We start from the raw sequence: 21,421 nt of genomic DNA on the forward strand, positions 1-21,421 counted from the left end.
CTAATTATTACCACCCTATTTTTCTTGGAGCCACCTGTAATCTCCTTACATATTTGCTCCTCAATTTCCCACTGACTATTTGGGGGCCTATAGCACAATTCTATCAATGTGATTTCCCCCTTCTGATTTTTCAGTTCTACCCATGTAAACTCAGTGGGCAAACCTCGGATATATCCCCTTTTCATATGGCTGTGATGTTTTCCTTAATCAAAAGTGCAACTCCCCCCCCCCCCACACTTCCTGGTCTATCTTCCCTATAATATCTGTACCCTGGAACATTGAGCTGCCAGTCCTGTCCCTCCCTTCGCCATGTTTCAGTTATTGAGAGAGAATTTGCTCTCTCCCTCTCCCCACATACATATCTATATTTCTCTCCATTCCCCTCTTTCTCCTCTGTCTCTCTCACTCTCTGTCTGATTTACATTTTTGCTCCGACTTTCTCTTTGTCTCTCTCTCTGCGTTCCCCCGTCCCTCTCTCCCTGTGTCCCTCTCTCTCTGTGTCCCTCTCTCCCTGTCCCTCTCTCCCTGTGTCCCTCTCTCTCTGTGTCCCTCTCTCTGTGTCCCTCTCTCTGTGTCCCCCTCTCTCTGTCCCTCTCTCTGTGTCCCTCTCTCTGTGTCCCTCTCTCTCTCTGTCCCTCTCTCTGTGTCCCCCTCTCTCTGTCCCTCTCTCTGTGTCCCTCTCTCTGTGTCCCTCTCTCTCTCTGTCCCTCTCTCTGTGTCCCTCTCTCCCTGTGTCCCTCTCTCTCTGTGTCCCTCTCTCCCTGTCCCTCTCTCCCTGTGTCCCTCTCTCTCTGTGTCCCTCTCTCTGTGTCCCTCTCTCTGTGTCCCCCTCTCTCTGTCCCTCTCTCTGTGTCCCTCTCTCTGTGTCCCTCTCTCTCTCTGTCCCTCTCTCTGTGTCCCTCTCTCTCTGTGTCCCTCTCTCTCTGTGTCCCTCTCTCTCTGTGTCCCTCTCTCTGTGTCCCTCTCTCTGTGTCCCTCTCTCTGTGTCCCTCTCTCTCTGTGTCCCTCTCTCTCTGTGTCCCTCTCTCTCTGTGTCCCTCTCTCTGTGTCCCTCTCTCTCTGTGTCCCTCTCTCTGTGTCCCTCTCTCTCTGTGTCCCTCTCTCTGTGTCCCTCTCTCTCTGTGTCCCTCTCCCTGTGTCCCTCTCTCTGTGTCCCTCTCTCTCTGTGTCCCTCTCCCTGTGTCCCTCTCTCTGTGTCCCTCTCCCTGTGTCCCTCTCCCTGTGTCCCTCTCTCTGTGTCCCTCTCTCTCTGTGTCCCTCTCCCTGTGTCCCTCTCTCTGTGTCCCTCTCTCTCTGTGTCCCTCTCCCTGTGTCCCTCTCTCTGTGTCCCTCTCCCTGTGTCCCTCTCTCTGCGTTCCCCCGTCCCTCTCTCTCTGTGTCCCTCTCTCTCTGTGTCCCCCTCTCTCTGTGTCCCTCTCTCTCTGTGTCCCTCTCTCTGTGTCCCTCTCTCTCTGTGTCCCTCTCTCCCTGTGTCCCTCTCTCCCTGTGTCCCTCTCTCCCTGTGTCCCTCTCTCTCTGTGTCCCTCTCTCTGTGTCCCTCTCTCTGTGTCCCCCTCTCTCTGTCCCTCTCTCTGTGTCCCTCTCTCTGTGTCCCTCTCTCTCTCTGTCCCTCTCTCTGTGTCCCTCTCTCTCTGTGTCCCTCTCTCTCTGTGTCCCTCTCTCTGTGTCCCTCTCTCTCTGTGTCCCTCTCTCTGTGTCCCTCTCTCTCTGTGTCCCTCTCTCCCTGTGTCCCTCTCTCTCTGTGTCCCTCTCTCTGTGTCCCTCTCTCTGTGTCCCTCTCTCTGTGTCCCCCTCTCTCTGTGTCCCTCTCTCTCTGTGTCCCTCTCTCTGTGTCCCCCTCTCTCTGTGTCCCTCTCTCTCTGTGTCCCTCTCTCTCTGTGTCCCTCTCTCTGTGTCCCTCTCTCTCTGTGTCCCTCTCTCTCTGTGTCCCTCTCTCTCCCTGTCCCTCTCTCTCTGTGTCCCTCTCTCTCTGTGTCCCTCTCTCTCTGTGTCCCTCTCTCTGTGTCCCTCTCTCTCCCTGTCCCTCTCTCTCTGTGTCCCTCTCTCTCTCTGTCCCTCTCTCCCTGTCCCTCTCTCTCTGTGTCCCTCTCTCCCTGTCCCTCTCTCTGTGTCCCTCTCTCTGTGTCCCTCTCTCCCTGTCCCTCTCTCTCTGTGTCCCTCTCTCTGTGTCCCTCTCTCCCTGTCCCTCTCTCCCTGTGTCCCTCTCTCTCTGTGTCCCTCTCTCCCTGTCCCTCTCTCTCTGTGTCCCTCTCTCCCTGTGTCCCTCTCTCTGTGTCCCTCTCTCTCTGTGTCCCTCTCTCTCTGTGTCCCTCTCTCTCTGTGTCCCTCTCTCTGTGTCCCTCTCTCCCTGTCCCTCTCTCTCTGTGTCCCTCTCTCTCTGTGTCCCTCTCTCTGTGTCCCTCTCTCTGTGTCCCTCTCTCCCTGTCCCTCTCTCTGTGTCCCTCTCTCTGTGTCCCTCTCTCCCTGTCCCTCTCTCTCTGTGTCCCTCTCTCTGTGTCCCTCTCTCCCTGTCCCTCTCTCCCTGTGTCCCTCTCTCTCTGTGTCCCTCTCTCTCTGTGTCCCTCTCTCTCTGTGTCCCTCTCTCTCTGTGTCCCTCTCTCCCTGTGTCCCTCTCTCTGTGTCCCTCTCTCTCTGTGTCCCTCTCTCTGTGTCCCTCTCTCTCTGTGTCCCTCTCTCTGTGTCCCTCTCTCTGTGTCCCTCTCTCTGTGTCCCTCTCTCTCTGTGTCCCTCTCCCTGTGTCCCTCTCTCTGTGTCCCTCTCTCCGTGTCCCTCTCTCTGTGTCCCTCTCTCTCTGTGTCCCTCTCTCTGTGTCCCTCTCTCTCTGTGTCCCTCTCTCTGTGTCCCTCTCTCTCTGTGTCCCTCTCTCTGTGTCCCTCTCTCCCTGTGTCCCTCTCTCTGTGTCCCTCTCTCTCTGTGTCCCTCTCTCTGTGTCCCTCTCTCTGTGTCCCTCTCTCTGTGTCCCTCTCTCTGTGTCCCTCTCTCTCTGTGTCCCTCTCTCTGTGTCCCTCTCTCTGTGTCCCTCTCTCTGTGTCCCTCTCTCTGTGTCCCTCTCTCTCTGTGTCCCTCTCTCTCTGTGTCCCTCTCTCTCTGTGTCCCTCTCTCTGTGTCCCTCTCTCTCTGTGTCCCTCTCTCTGTGTCCCCCTCTCTCTGTCCCCCTCTCTCTGTCCCTCTCTCTGTGTCCCCCTCTCTCTGTCCCTCTCTCTGTGTCCCTCTCTCTGTGTCCCTCTCTCTCTGTGTCCCTCTCTCTGTGTCCCTCTCTCTCTGTGTCCCTCTCTCTCTGTGTCCCCCTCTCTCTGTCCCTCTCTCTGTGTCCCTCTCTCTGTGTCCCTCTCTCTCTGTGTCCCCCTCTCTCTGTCCCTCTCTCTGTGTCCCTCTCTCCCTGTGTCCCTCTCTCTCTGTGTCCCTCTCTCTGTGTCCCTCTCCCTGTGTCCCTCTCTCTCTGTGTCCCTCTCTCTGTGTCCCTCTCCCTGTGTCCCTCTCTCTCTGTGTCCCCCTCTCTCTGTCCCTCTCTCTGTGTCCCTCTCTCTGTGTCCCTCTCTCTGTGTCCCTCTCTCTGTGTCCCTCTCTCTCTGTGTCCCTCTCTCTCTGTGTCCCCCTCTCTCTGTCCCTCTCTCTGTGTCCCTCTCTCTCTGTGTCCCTCTCTCTGTGTCCCTCTCTCTGTGTCCCTCTCTCTGTGTCCCTCTCTCTGTGTCCCTCTCTCTCTCTGTCCCTCTCTCTGTGTCCCTCTCTCTCTGTGTCCCTCTCTCTGTGTCCCTCTCTCTGTGTCCCTCTCTCTGTGTCCCTCTCTCTGTGTCCCTCTCTCTCTGTGTCCCTCTCTCTGTGTCCCTCTCTCTGTGTCCCTCTCTCTCTGTGTCCCTCTCTCTCTGTGTCCCTCTCTCTGTGTCCCTCTCTCTCTGTCCCTCTCTCTGTGTCCCCTCTCTCTGTCCCTCTCTCTGTCCCTCTCTCTGTCCCTCTCTCTGTCCCTCTCTCTGTCCCTCTCTCTGTGTCCCCTCTCTCCCTGCGCCGCTCTCTCATGTTCAATCTGACCTTGTTTCTCTTTCTCTCTCCAGTACAAAGCGCTCCTGTAACCCGATCTCACTCTGAGTCCTCGCCCTTCACTCCCACCGCTGTGTCTCCACTCCAGGATTGTCTGACCTCCCCGATCAGTGAGCTGGGTCTCTGCACAGCACACAGCCTGAGAGAGGAGAGGGTGAGGCGAGGACACAGCAGGCGAGGGAGAGAGCAGGTGAGGGGGAGAGCAGGCGAGGGAGAGAGCAGGCGAGGGAGAGAGCAGGCGAGGGGGATAGCAGGCGAGGGGGAGAGCAGGCGAGGGGGAGAGCAGGCGAGGGGGAGAGCAGGCGAGGGAGAGAGCAGGTGAGGGACAGAGCTGGCGAGGGGGAGAGCAGGCGAGGGAGAGAGCAGGCGAGGGAGAGAGCAGGCGAGGGGGAGAGCAGGCGAGGGGGAGAGAAGGCGAGGGGGATAGCAGGCGAGGGGGAGAGCAGGTGAGGGGCAGAGCTGGCGGGGGACAGAGCAGAGTTTGAGATGGGTTTATCGGAGCCAGAGGAGAGGAAACCCTCGGATATCACGGTGTTTGCTGATAGCTGCACCCTACACGGGATGAATCACATCTTTTTGCGGGGGGGTTTAACCTTCCGCCGGTTACTCTGGGCTGTTTCCTTCCTCATGTCCCTGGCTCTGTTCCTGTACCAGGTAGCTGACAGGGTAGATTATTATATCCAGTATCACCACGTTACCACCCTGGATGAGATGGACAGTTCCAGCATGCTGTTTCCAGCTGTCACCCTCTGTAACCAGAACAGTTTCCGTAAATCCCGCATCACCAAGAACGATCTGTTTTGGCTTGGGGGGCTGCTGGGGGTTCGGGAATACGATTATTCCGCCTTCCTGGAGGCGATCGGACAGAAATCGGACTTGTCCGGCTTCATCCCCACCAAGACGTACGACATGAGAGAGCTGTTTGACCGCACGGGGCACGACATCAGGGACATGGTGCTGGAGTGTCGTTACCGCAGCAGTGAGTGCGGGGCCGAGGATTTCGACCTGGTGAGTCAGAGATACAAAGATTCGGCACGTGGTGACAGCAGCTCACGGGGAACGGGATCTCTCTCGGGCAGAGCCCACGGGCAGTCACCGCGTCCGGGCTCCTCGAGGAGAGGCTGACCTCGGAGAGGGAGGCTCTGAGGGTCCCTGGGGGGCACACGGGGCTGGAAGGGTTCAATGGTGAGGGTGCGTTGTAAAGGCGGGGTTTCTAGACTCTGGAGTGTCAAAACTGAGGGCCGATCTCAGTGAGATCCGGAAGGGAGTTGACAAACAGGCTGTTTCCCGTGAGGATGAGAAGCCGGAATATTCTCTCCCGCCTCTAAAATACCATCGATCGTCATAAACCCCCACAGCAATCACGGGACACATGAGGAGAAATCAGGTCTGGTGACCCAAGAAGCGTCTGGAAAAGGTTAGGGAGAGAATTCCGGAGCTCAGGATCACCGGAAAAATCCGAGTGTTCAAGAGGCCAGAATCAGAGGTTCAGGGAGTCACAGTGATAGGGAGGGTCAGTGCTGAGGGAGTGCCACACTGTCAGAGGGTCAGTACTGAGGGAGTGCCGCACTGTCAGAGGGTCAGTGCTGAGGGAGTGCCGCACTGTCAGAGGGTCAGTGCTGAGGGAGTGCCGCACTGTCAGAGGGTCAGTACTGAGGGAGTGCCGCACTGTCAGAGGGTCAGTACTGAGGGAGTGCCACACTGTCAGAGGGTCAGTGCTGAGGGAGTGCCGCACTGTCAGAGGGTCAGTGCTGAGGGAGTGCCACACTGTCAGAGGGTCAGTGCTGAGGGAGTGCCACACTGTCAGAGGGTCAGTGCTGAGGGAGTGCCGCACTGTCAGAGGGTCAGTGCTGAGGGAGTGCCGCACTGTCAGAGGGTCAGTGCTGAGGGAGTGCCGCACTGTCAGAGGGTCAGTACTGAGGGAGCGCCGCACTGTCAGAGGGTCAGTGCTGAGGGAGTGCCGCACTGTCAGAGGGTCAGTACTGAGGGAGTGCCGCACTGTCAGAGGGTCAGTGCTGAGGGAGTGCCGCACTGTCAGAGGGTCAGTACTGAGGGAGTGCCGCACTGTCAGAGGGTCAGTGCTGAGGGAGTGCCGCACTGTCAGAGGGTCAGTGCTGAGGGAGTGGGGGTGTGGGGGGTGTCGGGGTCGGAGGGGGACAATGCTTTTTCCTGTCAGTTTGGGTCTTGTTTGTCTCTCTGGGTGGGGTGGGGGGGATTGAACTGGAATTTGGTTTTCGGAGAGTGAGGGGCTCCAGTCTGAGCTTTGGTTTTGAAACTTTAAAAATGAAGTAAAATGTTTAAAAATAACAAAAGGAGAAGCTCTTTCCAAACACAACCCAAAGTCACCAATCCAGAGAACCATCAGAAAGTCACAGCTCGGGAAGAGGCTGTTCAGCCCATCTTGTCCGTGCTAGCCCGAGGATGTCCTTTCCCCCCCTCCCCCCGTACCTGGCCCAGTGTCCTGTCGCTTCAGATCCAGGTACAAATCCAGCATCTCGTTCCCAGAAACCGGGCAAATTCCCAGCTTCCAATGTGTGGTTATTCCAATGGAAGGCAGCACTCTCCCAGCTGCTGAATTCCAAACCCAAAACGCTCACGGCACAGGAATGTTCCTTCATATCCTGGGACTGTGGAATGGCCATCCTGGCTCTATTCCCTCTCTGCACAGGCGCCGTCAGACCCGCCGAGATTTTCCAGCATTTTCTATTTTGGTTACCTGTCCTTCAGACACTGGGGAACAGTTTCTTTTTATTTCCTCCATCTAAAACTCTCTCTCAAACTCCACCATCCAAACCTCCCCCCCAGGCTGAGAACTCTGAACAGCGCCAGCGCTGCCTCTGCACCTTGTAACCAATTCGATAATTGTGGCCTGAAGCCGTTCCCCAGGTTTCCTAAAGAACGTGAAACAAGAATCTCGCCTCATTCAATCTCCCCGAGCGTCTGATATGAAAATCGCCACAAAGTCCTCGCTGTAACTTTTCACTTCCCAACATTTTGTGGGAATGTCTGTTCCTTAATGCCCAGTGCCACTGACTGCAAAATGATCTAGATTCTCAGAGTCTGGAACAATGATCTGTTCACGTGAGAGACACAACGAAGGAACTTCTCAATATCGCAGCTAAACACCCAGAAACATCACAAACAAAGGCCAGGAGAGACTGGAATCTGGCAGGTTTGTGAACACAATTATTTTAATTTTGGTCTCCTGATCACAAGAGTATGATTTATCCGATGAATCTCTGGGATGGAGGGATTGCTTTGTGAGGAGAGATTGTGGAAACTGGGCCTGTATTTGTCTATTTATTCATCAGTGTCATCGTGGCTTACATTAACACTGCAATGAAGTTAGTGTTCTCTAGACTGTCGAACAAAGAGAGGCGATCTCATTGGAAAATACAAATTTCTTTCCAGGGTGTGACAGGGTGGATCCGGATGGGATGTTTTCCCAGGCTGAGTGAGTCTAGAGCCCGGGAGCACGGTCTCAGAATAAAGGACAGGCCGTTTAAGACTGGGCACACACACACGCTCACACACACACATACACACATAGACACACACACACACACTCACACACACACATACACACACACACAGTCAGACACACACACTCACACATACACACGTACCCATGGACACACACACCATACATAGACACTCTTCGATACACAGACACACACAAATCTGTGAGATAATTTGACCTTTCTTTGTCTTTTCCTCTTTGATTTCCAATCTCTGTCTGGCTCCAGTTTCCATCTCAAATCTCCAGGCTCTTGGCCCCTTCTCCAATTTCGCAAGTTGAGAATCTCAGATCCTGTTATTGTGGGAGAACTGCTGATGTGATTGATCTGAAACATGAAGACTCAGGCTGGAGGGAGTGGGTTTGGGAAACAGGGCAGAATTCTCACTGAAAATCTCCGCTGTTTATTACTGCTTTCCATTGTCTCCTGACCCGCAGGAGGGTGAAAATCGTGTTGGTGATTCGGTTGTGTTGTTATAGACACAGCTGTTGAATCCCCGGTTCGCTGCTGGTTAAAGCCCCGATGAGGTGAAGGTTTGTGACTCAGAGGGAATAGCACACAGAGCACAGGAAGATCCCAGAAATCCAGCCCTGGCTCGTGTAGTTCCCAGCTGGGCCACTGAGTCCCACATTCTGAACAGGAAGAGACCGGGCTCGGGGTGGGGAGTGAGGCTGAGTGTGGGGGTCACAGTGGGTGGGAAATGTGTGGGGGAGTTGGGGGGGTCCCGGATTCTCAGCAATCTTCAGTCGGAGCAAAGACATTTCCCCAAATCCCCCGCCAGGACGATGCAGTATTTGTGGATTGTAATTCCGCTCCTATCGATATTGTGGATCGTAGAGTTGTCGTAACGTAGGAAAGTCAGAAAGCAATTTACACACAGCAAGATCCCACAACCAGCGATATATTACTGACTGGGTCACCTGTGTTGGTGATGTTGGTTGAGGATAATCTCTGTCCAGGGGCACTGGGTGACCCTGTACGTCTGTGGACGAAGCCAGACCCTGAGGTTCAACATTCAAACCCCAGCCCGGAGTCAGCCAATCAGGAGTTAGTGAGTACTGACCGAGAGCAGCCAATGGCGACAGAGGCACACATTGACCAATCAGGTCAGCCCCCCGCGGGTACCACGTGTGTAAACACCGTCTACTTTAATTCTTAAAGAATGGGAGCAGGACGAGGCCATTCGTCCCATCAAACCTATTCTGCCGTTGAACAGAGTCTTGGCTGATCTGAATGTGGCCTCACTCCACGTCCCTCCCTTCACTCCCTGTCAGCCAATAATCTCTCTAACTCCGCCTCAATCTCCCAGCCTCCACTTCCCTCTGAGGAAGAGAGTTCCACCCTCCGAGAGACAGAGTTCCTCCTCGTCTCCCTCTTAAATGGGAGAGATCTTATTGTTCAACTGCATCCAGTACTGGGGTCCCTGCCACAAAGAGGTGAGTGGGATTCAGCCCCTACCCTCTTCCATCCACTCAGAATCTTAGACGTTTCAATGAGATCATTTCTCATTCTTCCAAATTCCATAGGACTAAATTCTTCAAACTTTCCTCAGAAGACAAACCCCTCCATCCCAGAAATCCACCAACGGCACCTTCTCCGATCTGCTTCCAATGTTAGTGTACACTTCCATGGGTGTTAGGTTCCTAGGCTTCTCGGAATGTTACTCCGTCTTTCAGATGTGATCTTGCCAATTTCCCTGCAAGATATCAAATCATAGAAACACTACAGTGCAGAAAGAGGCCATTCAGTCCATCAAACCTGCAGTGACAACAATCCCAGCCAGGCCCTGACCCCTTAACCCCACATATTTACCCTGTGCACCCCCCGGCACCAAGGGGCAATTTAGCATGGCAATCAACCTAACCCTCACACCTTTGCAGGGAACCAGAGACCCGGAGGAAACCCACGCAGACATGGGGAGAACATGCAGCCTCCGCACAGACAGCGACCCGAGCCGGGAATTGAACCTGGTTCCCTGGCGCTGTGAGGCAGCAGTGCTAAACACTGTGCCACCGTGCCACCCATCAACAAGGGTTTCAAGGTCATCGTTAGACTATTAAATCCAGATTTTTATTGAATTCAAATTTCACCATCTGCTGTGGTGGGATTTGAACCCGGGTTCCCCAGAGCATTACCCTGGGACTCTGGACAGTGGACTCCAGCGACAACACCATTACATCGCTGACCCCCTAAATGCTCCAATCTCTCCTTCGTTATTTTTTAACAGCCTTTGCTGGTTTCTAAGAAGTTCCCACCTCCTGGTCCATCGCTAACCTTCACAGGATTTCCCTCCTTCACTTTACCCGTGGGGTGGTCCATCCCAGCCCGGGCCGAGGATTAAAACTGAGGCGACACAGCAGCTAACTCGGAGCTCTGGCTGTAATCCTACACCACACATTATACACTGCAGTGTTAGAGGAAAGGTTCCATTAAAGGATCCATTTGCTCACAGACCAGATTTCACCCCTGACTCCCGTTAAACAAAGTGCTTTGCTGTTTTGTTTATCACCAACGTAATCTGATATGTTAAAAAGTGAGTAAATTGAGATTCTGTCATATAAACAAATACCGAATCTTACTGGAACATGAATGGTGTATTAATGGTTTACACCAGTATTAACCTGCAAAGCCAGGTTCTCAGGCTGAGACAATACAGTGAGAGACGCTGAAGGATCTCTGCCTCGAAAGGCAGTGGAAACAGAGTCTCGGAATGGGTTTAAGGCAGAGTGAGATAGATTCCTGATTAACAAGGGGGGGGCAAAAGGTTATCGGGGTGTAGGCAGCAATGTGGGGTTAAAGTTACAATCAGATTAGCCATTCCTCTTTGAAGGGTGCAGCAGGCTTGAGGGGCCAAGTGGTCTACTCCTGCGCTTGAATGCTTGATTTATATTACTTGACATTTGATGATGTGGTCAAGAAGGCGTATGGTGTACTGGCCTTCATCAATCGAGGGATTGAGTTTAGGAATCGGGAGGTAATGCTGCAACTTTATAAGACCCTTGTCAGGCCTCATTTGGAGTACTGTGCGCAGTTCTGGTCGCCTCACTATAGGAAAGACGTAGAAGCTATTGAAAGGGTGCAGAGGAGATTTACAAGGATGTTGCCTGGATTGGGAGGCATGCCTTATGAAGTTAGGTTGAGGGAGCTGGGACTCTTCTCCCTGGAGAGACGAAGGTTGAGAGGTGACCTGATAGAGGTTTATAAAATGTTGAGAGGAATAGATAGGGTGGACTCTCAGAGACTATTTCCCAGGGCTGAAATGGTCGCTACGAGAGGACACAGATTTAAGGTGCTGGGGAGCAGGTACAGAGGAGATGTCAGGGGTAAGTTTTTCACTCAGAGGGTGGTGGGTGAGTGGAATCGGCTGCCGTCGGTGGTGGTGGAGGCAAATTCGATAGAGTCTTTTAAGAAACTTCTGGATGAGTACATGGGACTTAATAGGATTGAGGGTTATAGGTAAGCCTAGTAGGTAGGGATATGATCGGCGCAACTTGTGGGCTGAAGGGTCTGTTTGTGCTGTAGTTTTTCTATGTTTCTGTGTATGTTTCTATGTTACAGTCCAACAGGTTTATAATAAACCTGTTGGATTTTAACCTGATGTTGTGAGCCTTCTCACTGTGTTTACCCCAGTCCAACGCCGGCAGCTCCATACCAGGAGGTGCCAGGGGACTGCGGAACAGTGTAGGTGGCCCCACTATTTAAGAGAGATTGTCGAGGCAGATCAGTGCTGATCAGTGAATTACAGATCAGTGAGTCTCACATCTGTGATTGGGAAATTACTGGAGAAGATTCTGAAGGACAGAATCTATCTCCATTTGGTGAGGCAAGGTTTGATCAGGGATAGTCAGCTGGGTTTTGTCAGAGGGAGGGTAAGCCTAACAAATTTGATTGAATTTTTTGAGCATGTAACCTGGTGTGTGGATGAGGGGAGTGCGGTGGATGTAGTTTACATGGATTTCAGCAAAGCCTTTGACAAGGTCCCACATGGTTTACTTATGAAGAAGGCGAATGGGATACAGGGTGTTCTGATAAGGTGGATTCATAATGATGGGAGATAGAGAGTAGTGGCTGCTTTCGTGACTGGAAGCCAGTGACCAGTGGAGTACCACCGGGATCTGTGTTGGGCCCCCTGTTGTTCGTCATTTATATAAATGACATTGGAGATTGTGGGGGGATAGGATTAGTAAGTTTGTCGATGACACAGAGACTGGCCGGGTGGTTAACACTGAGGTTGAGTGTCTTGGGTTACAGGACGATATTGACAAGATGGTCAAATGGGCAGATAAGTGGCAGATGGAATTTAACGCTGAAAAGTGTGAGGTGATACACTTTGGAAGGGGTAATTTGATAGGGAGATATACTATGAAAGACCTGACACTGGGAAATTCTGAAGTACACAGGGACCTTGGTGTGTTTGTTCAGATAGATCTCTGAAGGTGGAAACGCAGGTTAATGAGGTGGTGAAAAAGCCAGATGGGACACCTGCCTTTACCAATCGGAGTATAGATTAGAAAAGCAGGAAGGTCATGTTGGAGTTATATGGAACTTTGGTGAGGCCGCAGCTGGAGTACCGTGTGCAGTTCTGGTCACCACATTATCGGAAGGATGTGATTGCACTGGAGGGGGTGCAGGGGAGAGTCACCAGGATGCTGGTGGGTGGCAGAGTGTAAAACTAGAGGGCATAGGTTTAAGGTAAGAGGATCGATAGGATCCAGAGGGGCAATTTTTTCACAGAGAGGGTGGTGAGTGTCTGGAACAAGCTGCCAGAGGTAGTAGTAGAGGCGGGTACAATATTGTTTTTTAAAAAGCATTTAGACAGTTATGTGGATAAGATGGGTATAGAGGGATATGGACCACATACAGACTAGCTTAGTGGTGAATATTGGATGGAATGGACAAGTTGGGCCGAAGGGCCTGTTTCCGTGCTGTAAATCTCTCCTATGACTTTATGACTGGATTCTAACTGTAAGGGACCCACATTTGTCTTCACCAATCTTTTTCCCGTCACATATCAATAGAAGCTTTTGCAGTCAGTTTTTATGTTTTCTGCAGGCTGACTCTCGTATTCTGTTTTCTCCTTCTGAATTAAACCCTTTCTCCTCCTCTGCTGGATTTTAAATTTCTCCCAGTCCTCAGGTTTGCTGCTTTTTTGGGTCACTTTATCTGCCTCCTCTTTGGTTTTAACACTACTCCTGTTTCCCTTGTTAACAATGGATGAACCACCTTCCTCATTTTACTCTCACACCAGACAGGGATGGATAGTTGTTATTTGATGTGATTTGATTTATTGTCACATTAACACACAGTGAAAAGTATTGTTTCTTGAGTGCTATACAGACAAAACATACTGTTCATAGAGAAGGAAAGGAAAGACTACAGAATGTAGTGTTACAGTCACAGCGAGGGTGTAGAGAAAGATCAACTTAATGCAAGGTAAGTCCATTCAAAAGTCTGACAGCAGCAGGGAAGAAGCTGTTCCTGAGTCGGTCGGTACAGGACCTCAAACTTTTGTATCTTTTTCCCGAAGGAATAAGGTGGAAGAGAGAATGTCCGGGGTGTGTAGGGTCCTTGGTTATGTTGACTGCTTTTCCCAAGGCAGTGGGAAGTGTAGACAGAGTCAATGAATGGGAGGCTGGTTTGCGTGATGGATTGGGCTACATTCATGACCTTTTGTAGTTTCTTGCGGTCTTGGACAGAGCAGGAGTCCAGACCAAGCTGTGATACAACCAGAAAGGATGCTTTCTGTGGTGTATCTGTAAATATTGGTGAGAGTTGTAGCGGACATGCCAAATTTCCTCAGTCTTCTGAGAAAGTAGAGGCGTTGGTGGGGCTTTCTTAATGATAGTGTCGGTGTTGGGGGGGGCCAGGACAGGTTGTAGGTGATCTGGACACCTTGAAACTTGAAACTCTTGACCCTTTCTAAAGTTCATCCATGTGTTCTTTAAATGTCTGCCACTGCCTATCCACCGTCAATCTATCAAGTATCCTTTACCAGTTTATCCGAGCCAATGCACATCTCATACCATCAAAATTAGCTTTCCTCAAGTTCAGGATCCTAGTCTCAGGCTTAACTGTGTCACTCTCCATCTTAATGAAGAATTTAAGAGTAAAAGTGATTTACTGGTCACAAGTAAGGTTTACATTAACACTGCAATGAAGCTACTGTGAAATTCTCCTAGTCGCCACACTCCAGGGTCTGTTCGGGTCAATGCACCCTAACCTGCACATCTTTGGACTGTGGAAGGAAACCAGAGCACCGGAGGAAACCCACGCAGACACGGGGAGAATGTGCAAACTCCATACAGACAGTGACCCAAGCTGGGAATTGAACCCGGGTCCCTGGCGCTGTGGGGCAGCCGTGCTAACCCACTGTGCCACCGTGAATTCTAACATTCAACCAGGATCAGAATGAACGGTGGAGCAGGTTTGGAGGGCTGAATGGCCTCTTCCTGCTTGTGTTTCTATTTACCTGCTCCATTTCACTGGTGAATTGGAGAACAGGGTGGAACCTGTGAAGCTTTGTGAGGAAATTCTTACACACAGTCTGTGGATTCAGACTAACCCGATCAGTTTATTGTGTATTGTCCAAACCCGTACAAGGGCCTGATGCTGCCACTCTCAGATCTGTAAAGTATCTCCGATTACCCAGAACAGGATCTGCAGCATTGAAACTACAGGTTAATCAAACTGTCTCACATGGTCACTGCACAATGGTGATAAGAATATAAGAAATAGGAGCAGGAGTAGGCCATCTAGCCCTTCGAGCCTGCCCCGCCATTCAATAAGATCATGGCTGATCTGAAGTGGATCAGTTCCACTTTCCCGCTTTCTCCCCATAACCCTTAATTCCCCTGTCTATCAGAAACCTATCTAGCCTCTTATGTTCTTATGTTCATTTGTAATAGGCTGAGGACAGACCGTACTCAACCAATCCACACCCGCAAGCCCCAAAAGCAAACGTCAAGAAATAGTGCTGGTTTGGACAGAATTTTTGAGTATAGCTGAAAAAGGTACATGCTGTCGAAGCTTTTTATTCTGCACTCATCAGGAGAGCGCGCAAAGATTATGGGGGAACCATAATGGGGCAACAACAAATTGCCCTGCACGAGAAGACAGCACTGACTGGTTGGCAAGTGGACTCTGATTGGCGGAGGCATTGCCACGGAGGATGCAGCATGGAAGAGTTAACTGCCCAGCTTTGTTCAAATTCAACCAGACAGGTCTTTCTACAACGAAATCAGTGAGGTGTGATTGGTCAGCACTTTCTGAACAATCCTGAGTGTGTTAATAACTACACCAGCACCAATTTCAGATAATCAGCCTAGCAAGCAACATGGTTTGTTTACACTTGGTAGAAGTGCATCATTCAGACGCAGAGACCTCCTCTCCACAAACACGTCTATTCAACACCTGCACCTTTTATGAGTTACACAGGAACTGGGGGAAGCCACAACTCAGCCAATTAGAGTTGCCAACCCTTTACTCCTGTATTATAATAGTCCAATCATCTCCGTGTTTCTGCTGCACTTTCCAATCATTCTCATTCCCATCTCTCCACCCAGACTTTCACTCGTTACGGGAAATGTTACACCTTTAACTCGGGGAAGGATGGCCGTCCCCTGCTGACCACAATGAAAGGAGGCACAGGGAACGGGCTGGAGGTGATGCTGGACATTCAACAGGACGAGTACCTGCCCGTGTGGGACAAGACAGGTGAGAAATAAAAACCCCAGGGAAGGTGGGGGAGGGAGAAGGGCGACGGGAGGAAGCGAGTGTGGAAAGGGATGAGGGAACGTGGGAGAAAGATGAGGTCTGGAGGTGAGGGAAGAGGAGGGAGTGTAAGGGTTGGAAGGAGGCCGAGGGGGGAAGTAAGAGAGGGGTGGATTATGGAGGGATAGAAGCAGGAGTATGGGGAGGGGAGCGGGGGAAGGGTAGCTGAGGAAGAGGGGGAGTGTGTGGGGTGGAGGAATGTAAGAACTAGGAGCAGGATTAGGCCATCTGGCCCCTCGAGCCTGCCCCGCCATTCAATAAGATCATGGCTGATCTTTTCGTAGGCTCAGCTCCACTTACCCACCCACTCACCATAACCCTTCATTCCTTTACTGTTCAAAAATGTATCTATCCCTACCTTAAAAACATTCAATGAGGCTCAACTGCTTCACTGGGCAGAGAATTCCACAGATTCACAACCCTTTGTGTGAAGAAGTTCCTCCTCAACTCAGTCCTAAATCTGCTCCCCCTTATTTTGAGACCATGCCCCCTGGTTCTAGTTTCACCCGCCAGTGAACATAGAACGTAGAACATAGAACACTACAGCACAAACAGGCCCTTCGGCCCACAAGTTGCACCATATCCATACCTACCAGGCCTATCTATAACCCCCTATCCCATTAAACCCCATATACTCATCCAGAAGTCTTTTAAAAGACCCCAGCGAGTTCGCCTCCACCACCACTGACGGCAGCCGATTCCATTCACTCACCACCCTCTGAGTGAAAAACTTACCCCTAACATCACTTCTGTACTTTCCTCCCCGCACCTTAAACCTGTGTCCTCTCGTAGCGACCATTTCAAACCGGGGAAATAGTCTCTGAGAATCCACCCTATCTATTCCTCTCAACATTTTATAAACCTCTATCAGGTCGCCTCTCAACCTTCGTCTCTCCAGGGAGAAGAGCCCCAGCTCCCTCAACCTATCTTCATAAGGCATGCCTCCCAATCCAGGCAACATCCTTGTAAATCTCCTCTGCACCCTCTCAATAGCTTCCACATCCTTCCTGTAGTGAGGCGACCAGAACTGCGCACAGTACTCCAAGTGAGGCCTGACAAGGGTCTTATAAAGTTGCAGCATTACCTCCTGATTCCTAAACTCAATCCCTCGATTAATGAAGGCCAGTACACCATACGCCTTCTTGACCACATCCTCCACCTGCGAGGCCGATTTAAGAGTCCTGTGGACCCGGACCCCAAGATCCTTCTGCTCTTCAACACAGCAGAGACTCCTGCCCTTGATAGTGTACTCGTTCATCCAGTTGGTTCTGCCAAAATGGACCACTACACATTTATCCGCGTTGAAGTCCATCTGCCACTTCTCCGCCCAGTCTTGCATCCTATTTATTTCAGTGGAAACAACTTCCCTGCTTCTATTCCCTTCATAATCTTATATGTTTCTATAAGATCTCCCCTCATTCTTCTGAATTCCAATGAGTATATCCCCAGTTTACTCAGTTTCTCCTCATAAACCAACCCTCTCAACTCCGGAATCAACCTCATGAACCTCCTCTGCACCCCCTCCAGTATTGGGAAGGGGAGGGGGAACTGGAAAATGAGGGCCGTGGGGGGGCAGAGGAGGAAGGGGGAAGGTTGCCTGGAAATGTCAGGGATTCAGGGATCCCAAGGAGCAGAACAGGAACTCACGGTCATTTTGTTTGTCCGTAGATCAGTGAGAACAGTGAACGGGAACCAGTGTGGGGGGAGGGGGGTTGATATAAAATTCTAACAGGATTAGTCAGGGTAGATGCAGGGAGGATGTTCCCGATGGTGGGGGAGTCCAGAACCAGGGGGTCATAGTCTGAGGATTGGGGGTAGATCATTTAGGACGGAGATGAGGAGACATTTCTTCACCCGGTGAGCCTGGGGAATTCATTCCCACGGGAAGGAGTTGATGCCAAAACATTGACTGTGTTTAAGAGGCGGCTGGATATCGCACTGGGGGGTGAATGGGGTCACAGGTTATGGGGAGAAAGCAGGATTAGGCTATTGAGTTAGATGGTCAGCCATGATGGGTGATGAATGGGGGAGCAGGCTCGAGGGGCTGAATGGCCTCCTGCTCCGATCGATGTTTCTGTGGAGTGGGAATCTCCCCAGGAAGTGGAATTCTGGATGGTTGAAGTCTGGGGAGGGTGGAAGCTGGCGGAATGGGAAGGCGAGAGCTGAAATAGTCAGATCGGGAGGTCAGAAAGATATGGGAGGGTTCCAGTGATGTTATTGTTATTCATCAATATCTTTTCTCCCTCTCTCCCTCTCCCTCTCCCCCTCTCCCTCCCCCTCCCCCTCTCCCTCTCCCCCTCTCTCTCTCCCTCCCCCTCCCCCTCTCCCTCTCTCCCTCCCCCTCTCCCCCCTCCCTCCCCCTCTCCCTCCCCCTCCCCCTCTCCCTCTCTCCCTCCCCCTCTCCCCCCTCCCTCCCCCTCTCCCTCTCCCTCTCCCCCTCTCCCTCCCCCTCCCCCTCTCCCTCTCCCCCTCTCTCTCTCCCTCCCCCTCCCCCTCTCCCTCCCCTCTCCCCCTCTCCCTCCCCCTCCCCCTCTCCCTCTCCCCCTCTCTCTCTCCCTCCCCCTCCCCCTCTCCCTCTCTCCCTCCCCCTCTCCCCCCCCTCCCCCTCTCCCTCCCCTCTCCCCCTCTCCCTCCCCCTCTCCCTCCCCTCTCCCCCTCTCCCTCTCCCTCCCCCTCCCCCTCCCCGTCCCCCCCTCCCTCCCCCTCTCTGTGCCGTTCCTACCTGTAGAGGAAACCTCCTTCGAGGCGGGGTTGAAGATTCAGATCCACACTCAGGATGAGCCTCCCTATATTCACGAGTTGGGCTTCGGGGTGGCTCCAGGTTTCCAGACCTTTGTTTCCACCCAGGAGCAGCGGGTAACGTACCTCTCCGGTTTGTGGCTTCACCCAGGGGGAACATTCCGCAGAAACCAGGGGAGCAGGTTTGGGCCGAATGGCCTGTTCCCGTGCTGTAAACTCGGTGTAAGCCGATGTCAGTTTTCTGAGAGTGACTGAGGCAGCAAAAGGAACAAGTTAAAATATCGTCAAAGCCACAGAGCTTTCGGGGGTGAGGGGTCAGTGTCTTCAGAGTTCAGATTGTCAAAGGTTCCTCAGGGGTCACTGAGAGTCTTTAAGACGGAGATCGAGAGGGTCCTGAGTGATGAGGGGGGGTCAGGGGCAATGGGGAAGGGGCAGGAGGATGGGGATGAGAGAAATATCAGCCATGATTGAATGGAGGAGCAGACTCGATGGGCCGAGGGGCCTCATTCTGTTCTGTCTCATGTTTTATGGTTTCAGGGGTCAAGGGCGTTAGGGGTGAAGGGTCACAGAGGTCAAGGGTTACAAGGGTCAAGGGAGATCTTCAGGAGGTGCATCAAAAGGTGGAAGGAAAATAATTCCTGAAAACTGAAGCATAAACAGTTGGGAAGGGGAATGAGGTTTGATATTTGGGATACTCTCGGTTTAAACGGGATGGTCACTTTGCAAACACCCTCGGTAGCTGAGGCGTAACCCAAACCATACGGGGCTGACGTTTGTGCCCCTGGGCTGGGGGGTGGTTTGGGTAGAATTGGTTTGTGCTACAGTGGGGAACCTGTCTCTCTGTCTCTGTGTCCGTCCAGATCATGTATCTCCCTCCACCCTGGGGTGACTGCAGGATGACAAACATAAACTCTGGCTTCTTCAGTACTTACAGTATCACCGCGTGCAGGATCGACTGTGAAACACGCTACCTTGTGGAGAATTGCAACTGCCGTATGGTACACATGCCAGGTAATGTCCCAGCGACCCAGACAGACACCTCCCTGAGTGGATTAGCAGGAACTGTCTTATTCACAGATCCAGCCTCTTGTCTTGTACACCTGAGCAACCAAAATAATGTTAAAGTTTAACAATAGGTCTTTACCAAGGAAGGGGATCTGATCCAGGTCACGGTGAAAGGGAAATTCGGAAGGTTTCACATGGATGAAAGGCTGGAATTGGACTATCTGCTCCTGTGGGTGGCACGGTGGTTAACATCACTGCCTCACCGCGCCACGGACCCGGGTTCGATTCCGGCCTCGGGTCACTGTCTGTGTGGAGCCGACACATTCTCGCCGTTTCCTCCGGGCGCTCCTGTTTCCACCCACGGTGCAGAGATGTGTAGGTTTGATGGATTAGTGGGGTAAATATACAAGGTAATGAGGATAGGGTGGGGGTGGCCTGGGGAAGGTGCTGCCTGAAAGTCCATGCAGACTTGATGGGCTGAATGGCCTCCTCCTGCACTGTCAGGATTCTATAATTTCTATTCTACGATGAAATTTGACCCGGATTGGATGAGATGGAGCCAAAGATATCGAATAAAGTGGCCCTAATCTCCCAGTTTTCCTCAGACTCTGGGGATGTGCCGGAGGACAGGAGGAATTGCCGATGTTGTGCCCCTGTGGGGTGGGGAGAAGGGCAGTAACTCCAGGCCGGACACTTTAACTTCAGCAATGGGGAGACTTCGAGAAATAATAATTCTGGAAAACACTTGGACAAATGTGGCTAATTATAAAACGTGGATTTCTAAAGGGGATCGTGGTTAACGTAAATGCTGAGGGAACGGAGAGGATCGATGAGGGTAATGCTGTGGATGTGGTGGACACATTCGATACACAGCAGCCGTGTGAGAGAGGTCAGAGCTCCCAGACAGAAAGGGACCGCAGCTCGAAGCGGGGGGGGGGTCTGGTTACAGTATGAGGGGCTGGATCGGGAGACACTGCTCCCGTTGGTGGAAGGATCGAGAACGAGACAGCACAGACTCAAAGAAATTGGTAAAAGAAGTAAAGGCAATATGAAAAAAAAAGCTCTCACGGGGCAAGGGGTTAAGGTCTGGAATTCACGGGAGGAGAGTGTGGGGACGGCGGGTTTAATCACAATGTTAGAAAGCAAATTTTAAGAAATTGCAGGTTTATTGGGAGAATGAACCCTGACCTCTGTCACTGAATGAACCCTGACCTCTGTCACTGAACCCTGACCTCTGTCACTAACTCATGACCTCTGTCACTGACCCATGGCCCCTGTCACTGAACCCTGACCTCTGCCACTGAACTGTGACCTGTTACTGAACCCTGACCTTTGTCACTGACCCATGACCTCTGGGTCACTCGCACTATCTGACTAGTTAAACATTTTCTCTTCTGTTTCAGATTTCCGGTGTAGAATCAGAGGTTCCTTATAAGGCAGAAGGAGGCCCTGCCGAGTCTGCATTGACTCTCCGACAGGATATTTTACCCAGAGCCAGCCCTGTCCCATTCCCATAACCCCACGTATTTATCCCACTAATCCCCCTAACCTATAGAATCTTAGGGCATTAAGGGACAATTTTACCACGGCCAATCCACCTAACCCGCACATCTTTGGACTGTGGGAGGAAACCAGAGCACCAGGAGGAAACCCACGCAGATACAGGGAGAATGTGCAAACTCCACACAGACAGTGACCCGAGCTGGGAATCGAACCCAGGTCTCTGGCGTTGTGAGGCAGCAGTGCTAACCGCTGTGCTGCCGTGCTGCCCTTATCTGCAGTATTTTGTTGAATGTTCTTTAGGTGCCAAAAGGCTGATTAAATCCCCGTCTCTCTGTCTCTCACAGGGAACGCTGATGTATGCACACCGGAACAGTATAAGGACTGCGCAGACCCAGCCTTGGGTAAGTTCCCACAGTCACTGATACTCTCTTCACATCAAATGTCGCTGATTCGTCCGACAGACCCAACCCTCCCCCCTCCCCCCCCCCCCCCCCCCCTCCAGTGACCTCACCCATTGGTCACCCACCACTTCCATCCTCAGTGTCACACCCTCCACAGCCAATCAGAATTTGAATAGATTCTTCCTTACCTAATTGGACAATTCTTGACCAGATGGGTTTTTATGACTGTCCACAATGGTTACACGGACATCACTGGACTTTTAATTGAATTAAAATTTCACCGTCTGCCATGGTGGGATTTGAACCCAGGTCCCAGATCTCTGGATTACAAGACCCCGGTGACAATATCACGAAGCCACTGCCTCCCTCTCATTCCTCAAGAGCCCAGAGCAGTCCTGGATCTCCAAAATTCTGTAAGAAGTCTCACAACACCAGGTTAAAGTCCAACTG

General features: G+C 51.8%; 1 protein-coding gene across 1 annotated transcript in view; it reads left to right on the forward strand.

Annotated features, from left to right (window-relative positions):
• The window catches only part of LOC145339409 (acid-sensing ion channel 1C-like), a 63,949-nt gene that overhangs the window by 38,207 nt on the left and 4,321 nt on the right, over nucleotides 1–21,421 (forward strand). Inside the window, exons 2-5 of the mRNA XM_080183860.1 lie at nucleotides 15,116–15,266; nucleotides 18,052–18,179; nucleotides 18,923–19,073; nucleotides 20,915–20,971. Coding sequence (XP_080039986.1) covers nucleotides 15,116–15,266; nucleotides 18,052–18,179; nucleotides 18,923–19,073; nucleotides 20,915–20,971 — 487 coding nt within the window. The remainder of the gene's footprint in view (nucleotides 1–15,115; nucleotides 15,267–18,051; nucleotides 18,180–18,922; nucleotides 19,074–20,914; nucleotides 20,972–21,421) is intronic.

The sequence above is a fragment of the Carcharhinus amblyrhynchos genome, unplaced genomic scaffold (genome assembly GCF_965287045.1).
Source record: "Carcharhinus amblyrhynchos unplaced genomic scaffold, sCarAmb.v2.hapA scaffold_451, whole genome shotgun sequence".
Lineage (NCBI taxonomy): Eukaryota > Metazoa > Chordata > Chondrichthyes > Carcharhiniformes > Carcharhinidae > Carcharhinus > Carcharhinus amblyrhynchos.